A 14140-nucleotide genomic window follows, 5' to 3' on the forward strand; every position below is an offset into this window, starting at 1 on the left:
TCTTTGATCTAATTAAACATGATTTTGATCTCATTGATCAGCAAAGACTTTAAGAGACAAACCCTTAGTGAAAAGTGTCAGTTGAAATGGAAACAGAAGGAGCAGCACAACTTTCCTCTGTCCTGTCTTCCCTCCCTGGAGTGTGATGGTACAGCTGGCTAAGGGCCTGTTCTGGCCTACACACACATACTGAAGGGGAGTGACAAAACTTAAAAGCTTTGGGTTATCACTCCAAAATGTCTAGAAATTCAAAAGGAAAGGCTTTTTGGCTCTTCCTAGAGAAAAATAAATAAACACAAATATTGTAACATAAACACCCCTTGTTCCAAAAAAAATTAATCTGTTGTATTAGAATAATTTCTTCATGATTAAGAGCAGAGATACAAGCTGCTTTAAGGGGTTTTTTTAAAATTTAAGCTTTGCTGTCCTGTGCATTGCATATAAATAGCTGTAATCAAAACACCACATACAATTCCTAATCCGGAATGAAAGAAGACATAGAGCACAATAGTTGCTTATTTGCTCAAACCAGATTCAGTAAACGAGTGAGCAAATAGGTGTTTCCCTCATTTTCAGCTCTTACATCCAGGAGTTCAGCCTCCAGACTAAAATTCGAAGCTGTGAATCCAACCTCTTGGAGCATATTACTCTAAAAACAAATGAGTCCGGGAAGAGTCCTGTTGAAAAACTTTTCCAAACAGAATTATCTTTAATGCCTTGCGAAACCACATGTAAAAAAACGCATAGACAATGGGGTTAAACGTAGAATTTAAATAACCAAACCAAACCAAAGCATCAATGAGAATGGGAGGTATCACATAATTCATAAATGGGTTGGTTGCTGTGAAGAAGAAGAACGGACTCCAGCAGATGAGAAACACTCCCATTATTATGCCTAATGTCTTTGCAGCTTTCCTTTCTCTGCAGAATGAAATGTGGCTCTTCATTTCAAATCGTGTCTTCTTTTGGCTAATGGCATCGATGGATCTTGCTTGTCTCTTGGCTATAGAGTATATTTTCCTATAGATGTACAGCATAATGAGTCCAGGGATGTAAAAAGACACTATGGAGGCCACAACACCTGAAGTTTCACTAAACATGACAAAGCATCCTCCTGTGCAACGGACATGCTTATAAATCTCTTCCACCCCTCGCAAATTTAGGTCTAGAAAGATCATCCCAAAAGCAAAAGCAGCAGGGACCATCCAGCTTATTAATATCATGACCACGATAACAAAAGTATTTATCTTTGATTTATATCTTAGAGGGTCACACACAGCATAGTAGCGGTCGATGGATATAAAGGAGAGATGGAAGATGGAAGCCGTGCTCAGCATAATGTCCATGCTCGTGTGGATCTTGCAGAAGAGCTCCCCAAAATACCAGCAGTGCTCAACAGAGCGCACCATGCTGCATGGCATGATGAGGAATCCCAGCAGAAAGTCTACTGTAGCCATAGAAAGTATCAGGAAATTGGTAGGCGTGTGGAGCTGCTTGAAATGTGCTATTGAGATGATAACCGTCAAATTCCCAACCACTGTGGCCAGAATAATGCAAACCATGAAGAGATACATGGAAACACGGATACTGTTTGACCAGCTGCTCCGTATGCAAGAGCCATTTACAGAGTCACAGCACAGTTGCATCCTTACTGAGATCTCAAATCCACATAGGGATGCAGCACAACCACTGTTTTTCCTAATTCTGAGATACATTTACAACCAGGTTTTTTTCTTTTCTATACAGGGAGACCTGCAGGGAGGAAAGAAAAAGGCAACTGTAAACACCTTTGTTTATTTGTACATGTAGGAAATTCACATTTCATTATTCATGAAGGATTAAACTATTTTGTAATTACACTTTTAACAGAATGACACATTTATCATTGGACTTCCCTTGAAATGGGAATCCCGTGTGAGGAAATAAACTGAATAAAGCAGTGTCACCACAGCAGAACAGCTCCCAGGGGCCTGCACTAGGCAGATGAGAAGTACTTTTATTGTTTTCTGTTTAGACAGTCCTAGTCAGCTTCATCATAGTTAGTTGGAGTCCTGTACCTTTGCTCTTGGAAATCAGTAATTTTCTATTCTGAAGCACCCTCAACTTATCTTTTTATACGTAAGTCTAAAATGTACAAGTCTGAACCAGAAGCTAAAGCTGCGGAGCCTGTGCCCAGCCTCCCTCTCCCTGTCCTGACAGGGGTAACTGAGGCTGCTGTGCAGCCTGGCGAAACCAGTTTCCACAATCCCTCAGTTTTCAGGCAGATGGCACTGTCTCACCAAATCAAGTCTTACCGCAGGTTTGTTTTTTTTTTTGTGGGCTTTATCTGTACATAGAGATGTAAGGGAAAGAGGAGAAAAAAATCCCTTTTCTGCCCTGTTGCTGCCAAAATATAATGGAAGAGCCTGATTAATCTGAAGCATTAGCTGCTCTGTAAGCAAATATCTTCTCTCTCGGGCTGTAGTTTATTTCAGTGTCAGTAGTTCAGCATTGCTACGTGCATTTATGATGTCAATACTCTTTTTAGCCAAGGCACAAACATGGGGAGGAACATTTTCTGAACGTTGGTTTAGTCTGCATCTGAGGACACCAGAATCGCTGTCCTTCTCTTGTGTATGCTGTAGCATGTCCCTGGTGCCAGTCTCTCTTTTTACAAAAGCCTTTAATGAAAGTGCTTGAGCGCTTGGCAAGCAATACTCTGTGTTGAAGGAGATGGTTTTCCTTTAATTAACAAAAAAATAGTATTACTGTGAAAAATAAAGAACATTAGTATGTGCTACTCATTAGCGTTGTCGTTGTGGTATAATGTGGATGTGTATGTCGGAATAACACTGACACGGCGATTCAGCCACTTTCAGTGTAACCCATTTGCTTTGGGTCGTTGCTGCCTCTGGTTATTCTCAATAGAACATGCAGAATAATTAATATTTTTTTCCCAAGTCAAAACGAATGTTATTGCAAGCACACCATATCATTAGAAGCTAAATGGAGGCTGCATAGACATGATAAACTATAGCTTGTGAAATCCTGGCAGCTACCACTAACAGCCTATGTTATGCTGTTTTCCAAGTCATGCTAGGGACAAGGTGCGTTTAGAGGCACTCTGAGGAAAGCAGGACATGTAGAATCCAGGTGTATTTATTCACTGTTTGGAGTGCCTCTTGCTTCACCTTTTTTTCTGCCTGATAGTGTTTAACAGTATCTCTACTCTTTCCCACCTTACTTAAACTATTGCTTCATAGATTTTTTTTCTTCACCTATCTCTTCATGTTTATTCCCTGCCTATCATTCCTTCCTTTGCTGCATTTATACCCACAATAGAGAAAGCACAGCCAGCCAGATGTTTATTAACCCAAATTATTAATTTTCACAATGAAATACAAAATTAACTCTGTATGCTGGATATAATTATAAAAGTTTTAAGGTTTTAAATTATTTTGATCTTCATTTGTTGTATATGTAAATAAATCAAATAAATATGGTAAAAAGGCAATAAAGACACCCCAAAAAAATTAAGGTTTTATCTCTTTTTCTGTTTAAAAGATTAATAACTTCCCTGTCCTCTGTTTAGCCTAAAGGAATATGATCTCCCTTGGAAACTATTTTTCCTTTCAAAAAAAATCTTATTTTTAGGGATTTTGTTCTTTCATTAAACAGAAAGAAGAAACTCCAACCTCCAACTAAAACAGTGAGCAAACTGAGGGCAATTGTGTGGCTTTGCATGAAATGGAAACAAAATAAATCAAAACTCTTGTGGCAAACTGTCCAAATGAGCTGAACACTGAAGAAGTTTTCAACAAGAAAGCAGAATACTTCCATAAGTAGTTGCAAAGTTTAAAATTCAATTAAATGATAATGTGAAGAAGCATCTTTTTAAAAACCTCTCCTCCTACCTTTCTCCCCTCACACTGAGTAGAAGTCTACTAGTGATGTTCATTTGTTTTCTGCTGACTGAGTGGCAGCCCTTCCTCCTAAAGACCATCTCAAAAGACAGCTGAGCCTCTTTGCCACCATAACAGTTCTGGACAATACACATTTCGAGAGGACAGGCACTTAATCCATGGAGCAGCTTCCAGAAGCCCCAGCACATTGCTGGAGGATGTTGGAAGCAATGAATAGCGTTCTTGGCCCCTCCTCAGAGGAGCAGCTGTTAATGGGGATAGTAGCTCAAACTGTTTATTCTGTCACCCACTTAACAAACTGATGGCTGTAACACTCATATTTGTTTAATGGCCCTTATTTGTAGGTAAACTGAGCTCATTTGAAATATGTTTACTTCTCTGATTGAACGCTGTGGTCACAATGTGAGATTATCTAGGCACAAACAAAAACCACCATGTAGTTGCTCTTCTGCAAGCTTCTAGAATACAGCAAAATACGTACGTATAGGTAGCTCACAGCAGCGTGCCAGATTTCATTGAAAAGGTATATTGTGTACAGAGTGACATGATGTGTATTTACCAGCCTTGTTCTGATTACTCTACTGAACAAGCAGGTTTAATCTAACAGCCTAATCAGTTAACAGCTATTTGCAAGATACAGCTACTAAAAAGGTGTTTGAAGTAAGCACCTGTTATTGGCTGTGCTGGAGTCACAGATGAGCATCAATTTTTTTACTCAGCAGAGGACTGTCCAGCCCTCTAAAACAGTGATACTGCTGAACATAAAAGACTGTTAATATCATGACCACCAGCTAAAGCCCAGTTATGCTGGGTGCCTCAGGGACATATCAACAGGAAAGTTTAAGATACTACTTCTGCTGCATGAACTGGATGAACTGCTTCATTGTACTATGTACACAAAAATCTAAATGGATGCAAAGAACTCTGTTTTTTATAAAGGGTGTCATAAAGGGAATTTCATAAAGGGACTGAGGTGTCACAATGCAAGGTTCTCCTTGCTATCTATGGGAAGAATTTGCAAACCAAACATAGTGCAGAAATGACATCAGGCTGAGTGAGAAACCACTGTAGAGAGTAAAGAGGATATGTCAAGGAGAGGAGTCAGGTCCAGTTGCTCAAAGATGGGGAAACGTCAAAGCAATGTTAAGGCATCCCAAACACTGGTCTCTGAAAGAGACCTTCACCCTTTTAAGATTCATAGCCATGGGCCATCCTTGGAGTCGGGTGCTTCTCCTTGAGGTGTGAAGGTTTAGACCTTGGTAATTACTGTACTGACACATACATATTATAGGAAGGTAACATTTAGGAGACCAATTCCACGATGTCTTCTTACTCTGTACAATACTCATAGTTCTAAAGTTTGGTGGCCAGCTTACTATGGGGACTTAGTCAAAGGACATCCACGCATGCACATGCACTGCTCTCCTGACATGCCTCTCCTTCAAGTGATGCCGTGGCCAAAACTCAGGGGGATGATCTGGAAAGGCATCTCTGCTTGGAATATTTGTTTCAGAAGCAGCTACCTGGCAGCAGAGTGCCAGTGGACCCTCTGGGGCTGAGGAGGGGGCTGTGGAGCTTCCCCCTGCCCTGACCCACTCTACTCTGCTGCGGGAGGGCAGCAGCCAGCTGTGTGAGGTCTGGGCTTTTGCTCTGCCTCCATTCACGACCAGATTTTGAGTCAGCTCAGGGAGCGTTTCCCTCCAGTTTCTGACTTGCAAGAAAATGGAAGAACTTTCCATTCTTCCTCTCATTTGTGACATGTCTCCAGGAGGAAATCGGCCTCTTTCTAAACCTGCTGAGGAATTGGGAAGGGTATGGAGTCCTTAGAGAGGTGAAATAAAAGGAAGGGAAAATGTCAAAACCTGCTGATGCAAAGCAGTATGTTGTAGGGTGTGATAGGTTCTTCAGACAGCTGCGTGACAGTCGTGCCTCATCTGCCTGCACTGTGCTGCACTTCTCACCCGAATAGGCCAGTGGAGGGGCAGTTCACACGACAGGCCTAGAGCAGCCATTTCAAGTGCAGGTCCCTGTTTGCTCCTCAGCTGGCTACTGGCAATGACTATATACTTCAAAATAGTTCAATGTATTTTAAAAAGCAAAATTGCAGAGAAAGGGACCTGGTGACACTGAAGGTGAATTTTGTCCCTGGTATCAGTGCAGGTGGGGTCCTGCCTTGACTTTGCCTCTAAAGAAGAAAAGACTTGGGCTGGGCAGCTTTCCTGCTTCTACCAAAAGCCTGTCAGGGACAAGGGCTGCAAAGCACCTACCACCTACCTCGCAAAGTGTAGGGGAGAAAGCTGGCTGGGGCTGGTTGGTGCGTACAACTGCCCATGGCAGGGACAGGACCAGCACAGGGTCCATCGGTCACCGTCACCGCCCTATGACAGTGGGCGGCTGCTCACAGCCAGAGCCTCTGGAGGCTACAGCAGAATATCTCTGCATAGGCTGTTTTTGGAGATGCTCTTCACTGTTGCACCAAACACCAACCCACAGGCATGGCACTTGGCATTCATTATCTCTGAACACACCAGCTTGTAGTGCAGGACCCATGCACAACAGAAAGGACCACAGCCCTGGAGGAAGCTGAGAGTACGGGAAGGGTGGTATTTAATGGTGTGTTTACTGAAATTAACGTAAAGTGTCAGTTTGTAAGTTATCAAGATAATTAGATAATTAAGCAGGCCAAATTGTCAACTGATTTAGAGCAACAAAGAATACTTTGTTAAGAAGATTTCATGCTGTTGGTGCAGATGCTTCAAACAGGCTTTTTTCTTGAGTAGTAATGCTGATGTGGATCATAAAAATGGTCTCAGACTTGCTATTTTTAACATCAAAGAGAAATACGTCAAGGTTTATTTTTGGGAGACCTCAGACCACTTATAAATAGTCAGTGTTCAACAGTCTTTTCAGTCTTTAATATAATAAAGCAGTTATACATCAACATTCAAGTAAAAACTGGTCTACAAAACTGTTCCTGTGGCTTTCTTTTCTGCAATAATTTGTTTTCAGATTTTTGGAAAACCAAGAAAAAGAGATACCATCACACTGTCCAGCACACCTTGGGTCATCTACACTTCCTGTTTGTTTTTCCAACATAAAATCATTAAATCAGAAAACAGCACAGAAGGGAATGGAGATCACACTTTTTCCTGACACCAAACCCATGTGAACAATGTGTTAAAAGATGGTTCTGTGCTTTTTGGGCAAAACTGTGAAAGGAACACTGAAAATAGGAAGGCACAGAACTGGTACTATGAAAAGAAAAAAGGGCAGAAAAGCACTGTTTTCTACTGTGATTCTTTTTGTTTGCACTTAGCTATGGGTACTGTTTGGTCATTTGGCAGAAAATAGCATCCATTAGACAGAAGAAAGTTTATAATTTTAATATGGCTCATTTTAAAAACTGACATTTTAAAGACTCTCTGTGGGGGGGGTTCATGGATTTAGAACTACTGGAGGCTCTAAGGTGGCGCCGTGGTTGGAGAGGAATTTTGAAAGCATCTAACTCCACTCACCGTTTATGCAGAGCACAGGGGGAAAAAAAAAGCACAGCATTGCAAAAAATCATCTTCTTAAGCTTCCATTCACATGCTTGAAATCTGGGGGAAGATGCACAAATTCCCAGTGTTCAAAGTAAGCTTGTCATTATATGGGTTACATGAGAAGATGTGCCATCTACTAATCTGAATGCTAATGCTGCAAACCTGGGGCAATCCCACGGAAGACAATCTGAAACTAGCCTAGATTTACACTAGAGGAATTTAAAGAAGAATGGATGAGATGAGTGCCCTCTAGATCTTTTCCCATAGTTTATAACCTTACTTTTCAGTGGGAGCCATATTTTTTCCTTGACAAGTAAAAATAGCCATTTATACAGAGTAAGGCGATGTTTGCACTCTTTCTCCAAACATAGTGCTTAGGATCAGAACTAAAAATCCAAACCCCAGGATAAATGCAGATCTATAAAATGCACAGAGGAGATTCTGGGAAAATAATGGCAAAGCAAAACAGATCCATCCAAACTCACGAAACTATCTCTGCACGGGGCTGGGGAGGGGTGATGTTCTGTATATTTGATAGCCCTGCTAAGCCCTGCTGTGGCACAGTCCATTGCCTCTGCTTGGCTGACAGAGCTGCTCAGGTGGACAGCAGTGCCAGGGCCCCCCGACAGCAGGAGCAGCCCCTCGCTTCTCTCCCCGGCAGGGCAAGCGCATCCCCCCAGCCGTGGTGGGGTGCAGAGCAGAGACACCCATGCAGGGGGGGCAGGTCTCCTGTGCCTCTCCAGTGCCCCTGCCCACCCACGGGAGTGAATTTAGGGCTGTATCCAGTTGGTAGATATTCGGTGGCTACTGAACACCGGCCCCGATACGAAGGGGCACTCGGAGGAGGGAGGCAGCGAGCGGTAAGCAGGTGCAATCCCAGCTTTGTCATTCTGCACCCTCATGAGACAGGAATAACTCCACAGAAAGTCAAATGCCTTACTCTGAATTCATAGCTGTGCCTGAAAAGCATTTTGCCCCCTCCCTATGTACGCTTCTCTTTCAGCTGTTGGAAATGAATGGCTTTTTAAATCACCCCCTTGGCCACCAAAAAAACCCCTCCTGGCTGCTCGTTCTGTTGCTGTCCGCTACAGAAGGAGCGCAGTGATCTGTGCAGGGTAAGGACTGTCACCTTTAGTGCCAGCCACAGAAGATTCATCTTTGAGACAAAATAACATCCCAAACTAGCATATTAGTGGCTCACCGTATTTCGGACTGCACGGCACGCAGACGGTACTTGCTCAGGAGCTACTTCCTCCTCAGGAACCAGCGCAGCCTGTGGATACAGCGTGATAGTGACTGATCCACATGCATCCCACAGCTGAGCAGCATGCTTGGTCTGACTCTGGTTTACAGCCTGCTGGAACAATCTTATCAACAGGGTGACGTAAATATTAAATATTCAGGAAAGATAAGTAGATAATAAATCTATTCTGACACAAGCCACTAGCATATGCAAAGATGACTGCATTTGAATTAAGTTAAAGCCAGCCTCATGGAAGGAAGCCTACAAAATAAAAAGACAAATGTTTATTATGGTCAAAGTACAGATGGAGCTAAGAGCAGTGAGCTATTTTTAAGATAGCCTGATGTTTCTCACATGCCCTTCAATTTTGTGTAACGGTGCCAAACTTCAGCAATTTCAGTTATCTTTGAAAACTTGATTAGTGTACCCCAGACTGGATATTTAAGCAAAACAAAATAAGCAAAAAAAAAAACCACAAAAAAAAAGGAAAAAAAGAAAATAAAGTCCAAGTACTGCAGTACTTCAGCACTATCTGAGAACAAGGCAGATTTAAAAGATAATAGTTTCTTCCTAATTAAAAAAAAAAATCTGCTTGCCTTTTATGCTCTGGTGTTTATATGCTTTGTATCAGGGACTTATGTATCAGTTGCCCATTTGTCTATCTTTTACCATACCAGAGGAACTATACTAGCAAATTACAAATCGTCAGTAGCCAAACTGAGACTTGTTGCTTTTTAAAGCACAGCTCATCAACTGTCATCTGCATGTTCAAACAATAGGAGCTTTAGCATTGCTGTGGCACCAAAGAAGGAGAGTCCTTCCAGAAAGAAGTAATCCCAGGAAGAACTGCCCATTTTGTGTCAGTTTGTGTGCATCAGCTGGTGGAGAGCCATGCCTTCCAGCTCCGGATTCCCTGAGGTTTCTTTGCCTCAAGCTGCAGCTTCCCCCTGGGAATTTGGGATTGGGATGGACTTGAGAAATAGGAAAGTATGGCCCTGGCAAGGTGGTACAGTGGGTGTGGGGATGAGGGATAACTCTTAGTGAAATGAAAACCTTGGAAGGTCACATTTTGTTCTGGAAGTGTGGCTACTCTGCTGGAAGACACCGAGACCTAAAATTACCAGTAAAGGCTTGTATGTTGGTAAACAATTTGTTGGAGCCTTTGTTCTCGTGCAGCACTTTCTGGTGCCTTTCACAGACACTGCCTTTGACTGCAATATGCACATGCTCTTTTCCTAGAAATATTGAAGAAGAAGACTGTTTCTCATTGCCTGTTTGCCAGTCCAACTGACTGCAGATGCCAGTGCTGCCGCACTACGGGCCATTTTTATGGGAGGACCTGCTGGTGCCATCCTTTTATTTCACAGTTGTTTGCTGCTGCAGGAAGTAGCAGTGCTGTGCACAAGCATCATCGTTGGCATCATGGCTCTGCAGGAAAAGCAAGTCAACCAGCACAGAAACTACCAGTGTCAGAGGCTGCGCCCTTCATACTCACCCCCCGCTGCCCAGTCTCAGGAGGATGTGTGCAGGCAGCCTGACTATTCAGCAAGGAGGGAGCTTCATTTATCTTCTCAGTAGCTGCTGTACGTCATATCAATATGCTTTTTGGGTCACTGAGGGGGAGGTAAGAGTGCACTGGAGTCAGTTTGAATTTGATTTATTATTTGTTATCAGGAGCTTGCTAGCCATCTCCCACACAATACCTGTGGGACTGAAAGGGAACAGATGGCAGCAACAGGAGGTTTAGCTGGCTAAATGTGCCTCTGCTAACCTGCATAACTTTTTGTTCCTATCTGCAATTGCTGCTGCTTCTTCCTTCTGTGCTTTGCATGCGTTGTTGACCTAACTGCCCACATGGACTAATGCCCTAAATAGGCCCTCTTGTACCAAGGGGGTGCACAGGTCCCTTTCCTCCTTTCCAACATGCCATATATGCAAGCAGACAATATTAGGTGAGCCATTTTATACCACAGGTTTTGAAGCTTTCACTGAACACGTGCTCCTCATTTTCTGGGTGCGTGCCAGGACTTGATTTTTACAGGTAGCACTTGCTGCTGAAGCCAGTGACAATCGTGTTTTTACTATATATGGTGGGGTTTAATATGAATTGTTCTGGCATCTAAAGTTACCCACCTAAATCAGTGTCTACCCTAATCATCAGTTTCTTTGCCCTTCATCTCCTTATCTACATTATAGGATAAAAACCACTCCTACCTTCATGGAAGTGCTGTGATTGCAAATGTTCATAAGACATCAAGATAATTATCTAATGATGAGCCTTGGCAAATCAAGGAGGGGTATGGGTCGCCCCCTTAGTGAGAGAAGAACAACAATCTCTAAGAAAAGGCTTATCAGAAAGCAACTGGCATTGAAAGACTCCATAGGCAGACCGCAGGAGTGGTTACACCAAGTGTTTCATGACCCTCAAATGTGGGAGGTTTCCGTGCCTGCCTTTTGTTTAGTCTAACGTTGAACTTGGAAGAATCCCTGCAAACAGAGGCTAATGTTAACATGAATAAACAATCTGAAATGCCTGGTGTAACATTAAAGAAAGTCTTCAACAAAGGGAATGTTTGAGCCCGTTGCTAGGTGATGATGACTGATCAAACTTAAGCTTTTTCTTTTTTTAATAGCTCTGGTTCTTACACACACAGCCACCTGATACTCTTGACATATAGCTAAATGATATCTGTTATAAAAGGCACCACACATGTAGTTTTACTCACACCTGCCAAAGCTTTCTGTTTTTCAGTCTAGCTACCAGGAAGTATATCACTGTCCATTAAGGGCCTTGTTTTTACAGCTTGCTCTTCGCTTTTATGTCCCAGTGTCAGATATGTTTGATTTCTCCTTAGGCAGGCATAATTCGTTTTCTGAACAGCAAGTTTCCATGAATGAATTATACTGCACCTTCACAGCCTGGTTAGGTTAGGACATCTCTGAGAAAACCAGAGAAGATGACTACTAACAAAGCAGGGGGTGGGAAGAAAACAAAGGTTTGTACATTTCTGATCAATTTTTTGTACAGTTTGTCAGCTGGGTGACAAACTAAGATACTGGGGATTTTACTGGTCCAGTGTACCTAACTTCCATTGAGCTGGGAGTTACCCAGATCATTGTCTGTGAGCTCTCCTGGGCAGAGCTGATGACTTCCAACCAAACCCAGCCAACTGATGCAAGAGCCTCCGTGCAGGACACACTGAAAAATCTCAGAGAACACCACTATTTGAATTCACTACTAACTGCAGAACATCTCGTTTCTCCAAATGCACAATCAGCATATGTAAACTGATGTACCACTACTGATTTTAATAGCAGTGTAGCAAACTCCCTGTCCCCATTTGATTTTATTTGATCTGAATGAAAAGGACATTAAGTCAAGATTTTGGGCTTTTAGTAGAGGTAAAATGAAAAAAGAAAAGAGAGAGGTTTAGGTATTAGATAGCAATGCTCAGCCAGAACAGTGATAAATGCTATATGGACAACTTGGGAAGGTCTCTAACAAGTATGAGGGAGCGTATCCTAAACAGTCTGTAAGGAACTCAGCAATGGTATAGGCCTTGAGTTCACTCTACTTAGATTTTTCCAAAACCTTTCATTAATTTGACATGAACTAAGAAAGCTTTGCCTGAAAAAAACCAGCGTCTTTTCCTTAACCCCAGAATGATGACAGAATAGTCCTTTTTCAGTGTACAAAAAGCAATCATCTCAAATGCCTAGAAAACACAGCAAGGTGCAGAGTAGAAAAATAACCATCCTATAAAAACTGACTTTGTATTTGACTTTGCTAAATTCAAGTATGCCTAACACTCATTTAGAAGTAAATGCTCAAAACTCATCACTTATCTTGGGCACTATCTCTAAGATGGGTTTTTTTATTGTTTTATGTTATTATGCATCGCAGTACATGAGCTGGGCAAACAACTGTATCCAAATAGTCTTTTTTTCTTTTTTTTATGAAAAGGGTTTTCCTAATGATTGGCTATTTTTTATGACATTAAAAGAAGCTACTGCTTCCTACACTCCTTGCTGCTCTTGTTGGCATCCCGACACCATTGCAGCTACCAGACTGTAAGTTGATCAAAATTAACTCTAACATTAGAAGCAGCAAATAAAAATGGACAAGCAAGGATAACATCCTGTTGTTACTATGTATTTCTTACATAGTACACATCTGTAGTGGAAATTCACTGCTGCCATGAGAATATTGACAGAAAATGGAGTATTTCACTGGGCAGAATCTCCAAGTGCTTACTGCCAGTAATTCACCTATGGTAACACAAGGTGTTCATAAACAGTTAGTATTCTATTACCAGATCTAATAGTTGCACAATCTCTGGCTGCACCTCACTGTTACATTTTATTTAATGGGTAACTTGAGGTTATAATGGCTAAAATATGTGTACAAGGACATGGTTGTAGTGTCCTGCTCTCTCTAAGAAAAAGCAGATTATTAAAATTCTGCCATGCTATTTTTTCTCCAGGTCTGCTTGCTGTGATTCAGTATGTAGAATAAGGTGCATTAGATTTTACTCAGACTTAAAGTTTCCCTAAACTTGTTACCACACTTACTTAAGTCATCCGTGAGGTTTGAATCATAGCTGACGTAACACAGGATTTTTCTGCCTTCATCTGAAGCCTTGCAGCAATAAAATCTATTAAGGACTTGTTTTTCTTTCTGAGTGATCAGAGACACTGTGGACAGGTGGGTCTTGTTTGCTTTGGCCAGCATCAAGGTATAAGGAAGAAATACTGACGTGTGAAGAGCAGGCTTTTCCAGCCCAGAAAAGGATGGGCTTCACTAGGATACCATCTGGAGTAACTTTTGAGGTGGAGTCATTGACGTGAGTTACATATAAATGAATTTGATTCCTCTCCTTTCGCATATCTGTCCCTGAGTCAGTAAACACTCCTTTTCAAAACTCAAATCCTGTCCCAAAAGTAAAATGTAGGAGAAGCCTAGTTTTGTGTTTGGGTTTTTTTTTACCCCTGAAGATGAGCTAACATTGTCTCTTTTCTGACTCTCACCTGGCAGGTAGGAAGGTCAGTGCACAGCTGGTTGACTTGCTGTGAATTCAACAGCAACTGTTGTAGGTGGATGTGATTTGCTCCATCGGTCATTCTTTGTCTCTCTGCTTCTGTATTCAATTTTTCTGTAACTTGCATCATTTGAAATTGGCCTGTGTTATCACATTTCCTAAAACTGAACAACTTCTAGTCACTGTGACCTTCGAGTTCCTCAGCTAAAGATATGGATGCTTTTTTGCACTCCTTCCAAGGAAACCTTACCCAAAACCAGGGTTCACGGCTCTTGCACATTAAAATCATAGAATAACAGAATGGTTTGGGTTGGAAGGGACCTTAAAGATCATCAAGTTCCAATCCCCTGCCATGGGCAGGGACACCATCCAGCCTGGCCTTGGACACTGCCAGGAAGGGGGCAGCCACCACCT

General features: G+C 42.0%; 1 protein-coding gene across 1 annotated transcript; it reads right to left on the reverse strand.

Annotated features, from left to right (window-relative positions):
• Positions 1-644: 644 nt before the first annotated feature.
• TAAR1 (trace amine associated receptor 1) lies at positions 645-1664 on the reverse strand (the record flags this gene model as incomplete). Its single annotated transcript, XM_084262582.1, has 1 exon — positions 645-1664. The coding sequence occupies exon 1, from the start codon at positions 1644-1646 to the stop codon at positions 645-647; it is 1002 nt and encodes a 333-aa protein (XP_084118708.1). The 5' UTR covers positions 1647-1664.
• Between the last annotated feature and the right edge of the window lie 12476 nt (positions 1665-14140).

Source organism: Gallinula chloropus (genome assembly GCF_964237585.1).
Source record: "Gallinula chloropus genome assembly, chromosome: 3".
NCBI classification, from domain to species: Eukaryota; Metazoa; Chordata; class Aves; order Gruiformes; family Rallidae; genus Gallinula; species Gallinula chloropus.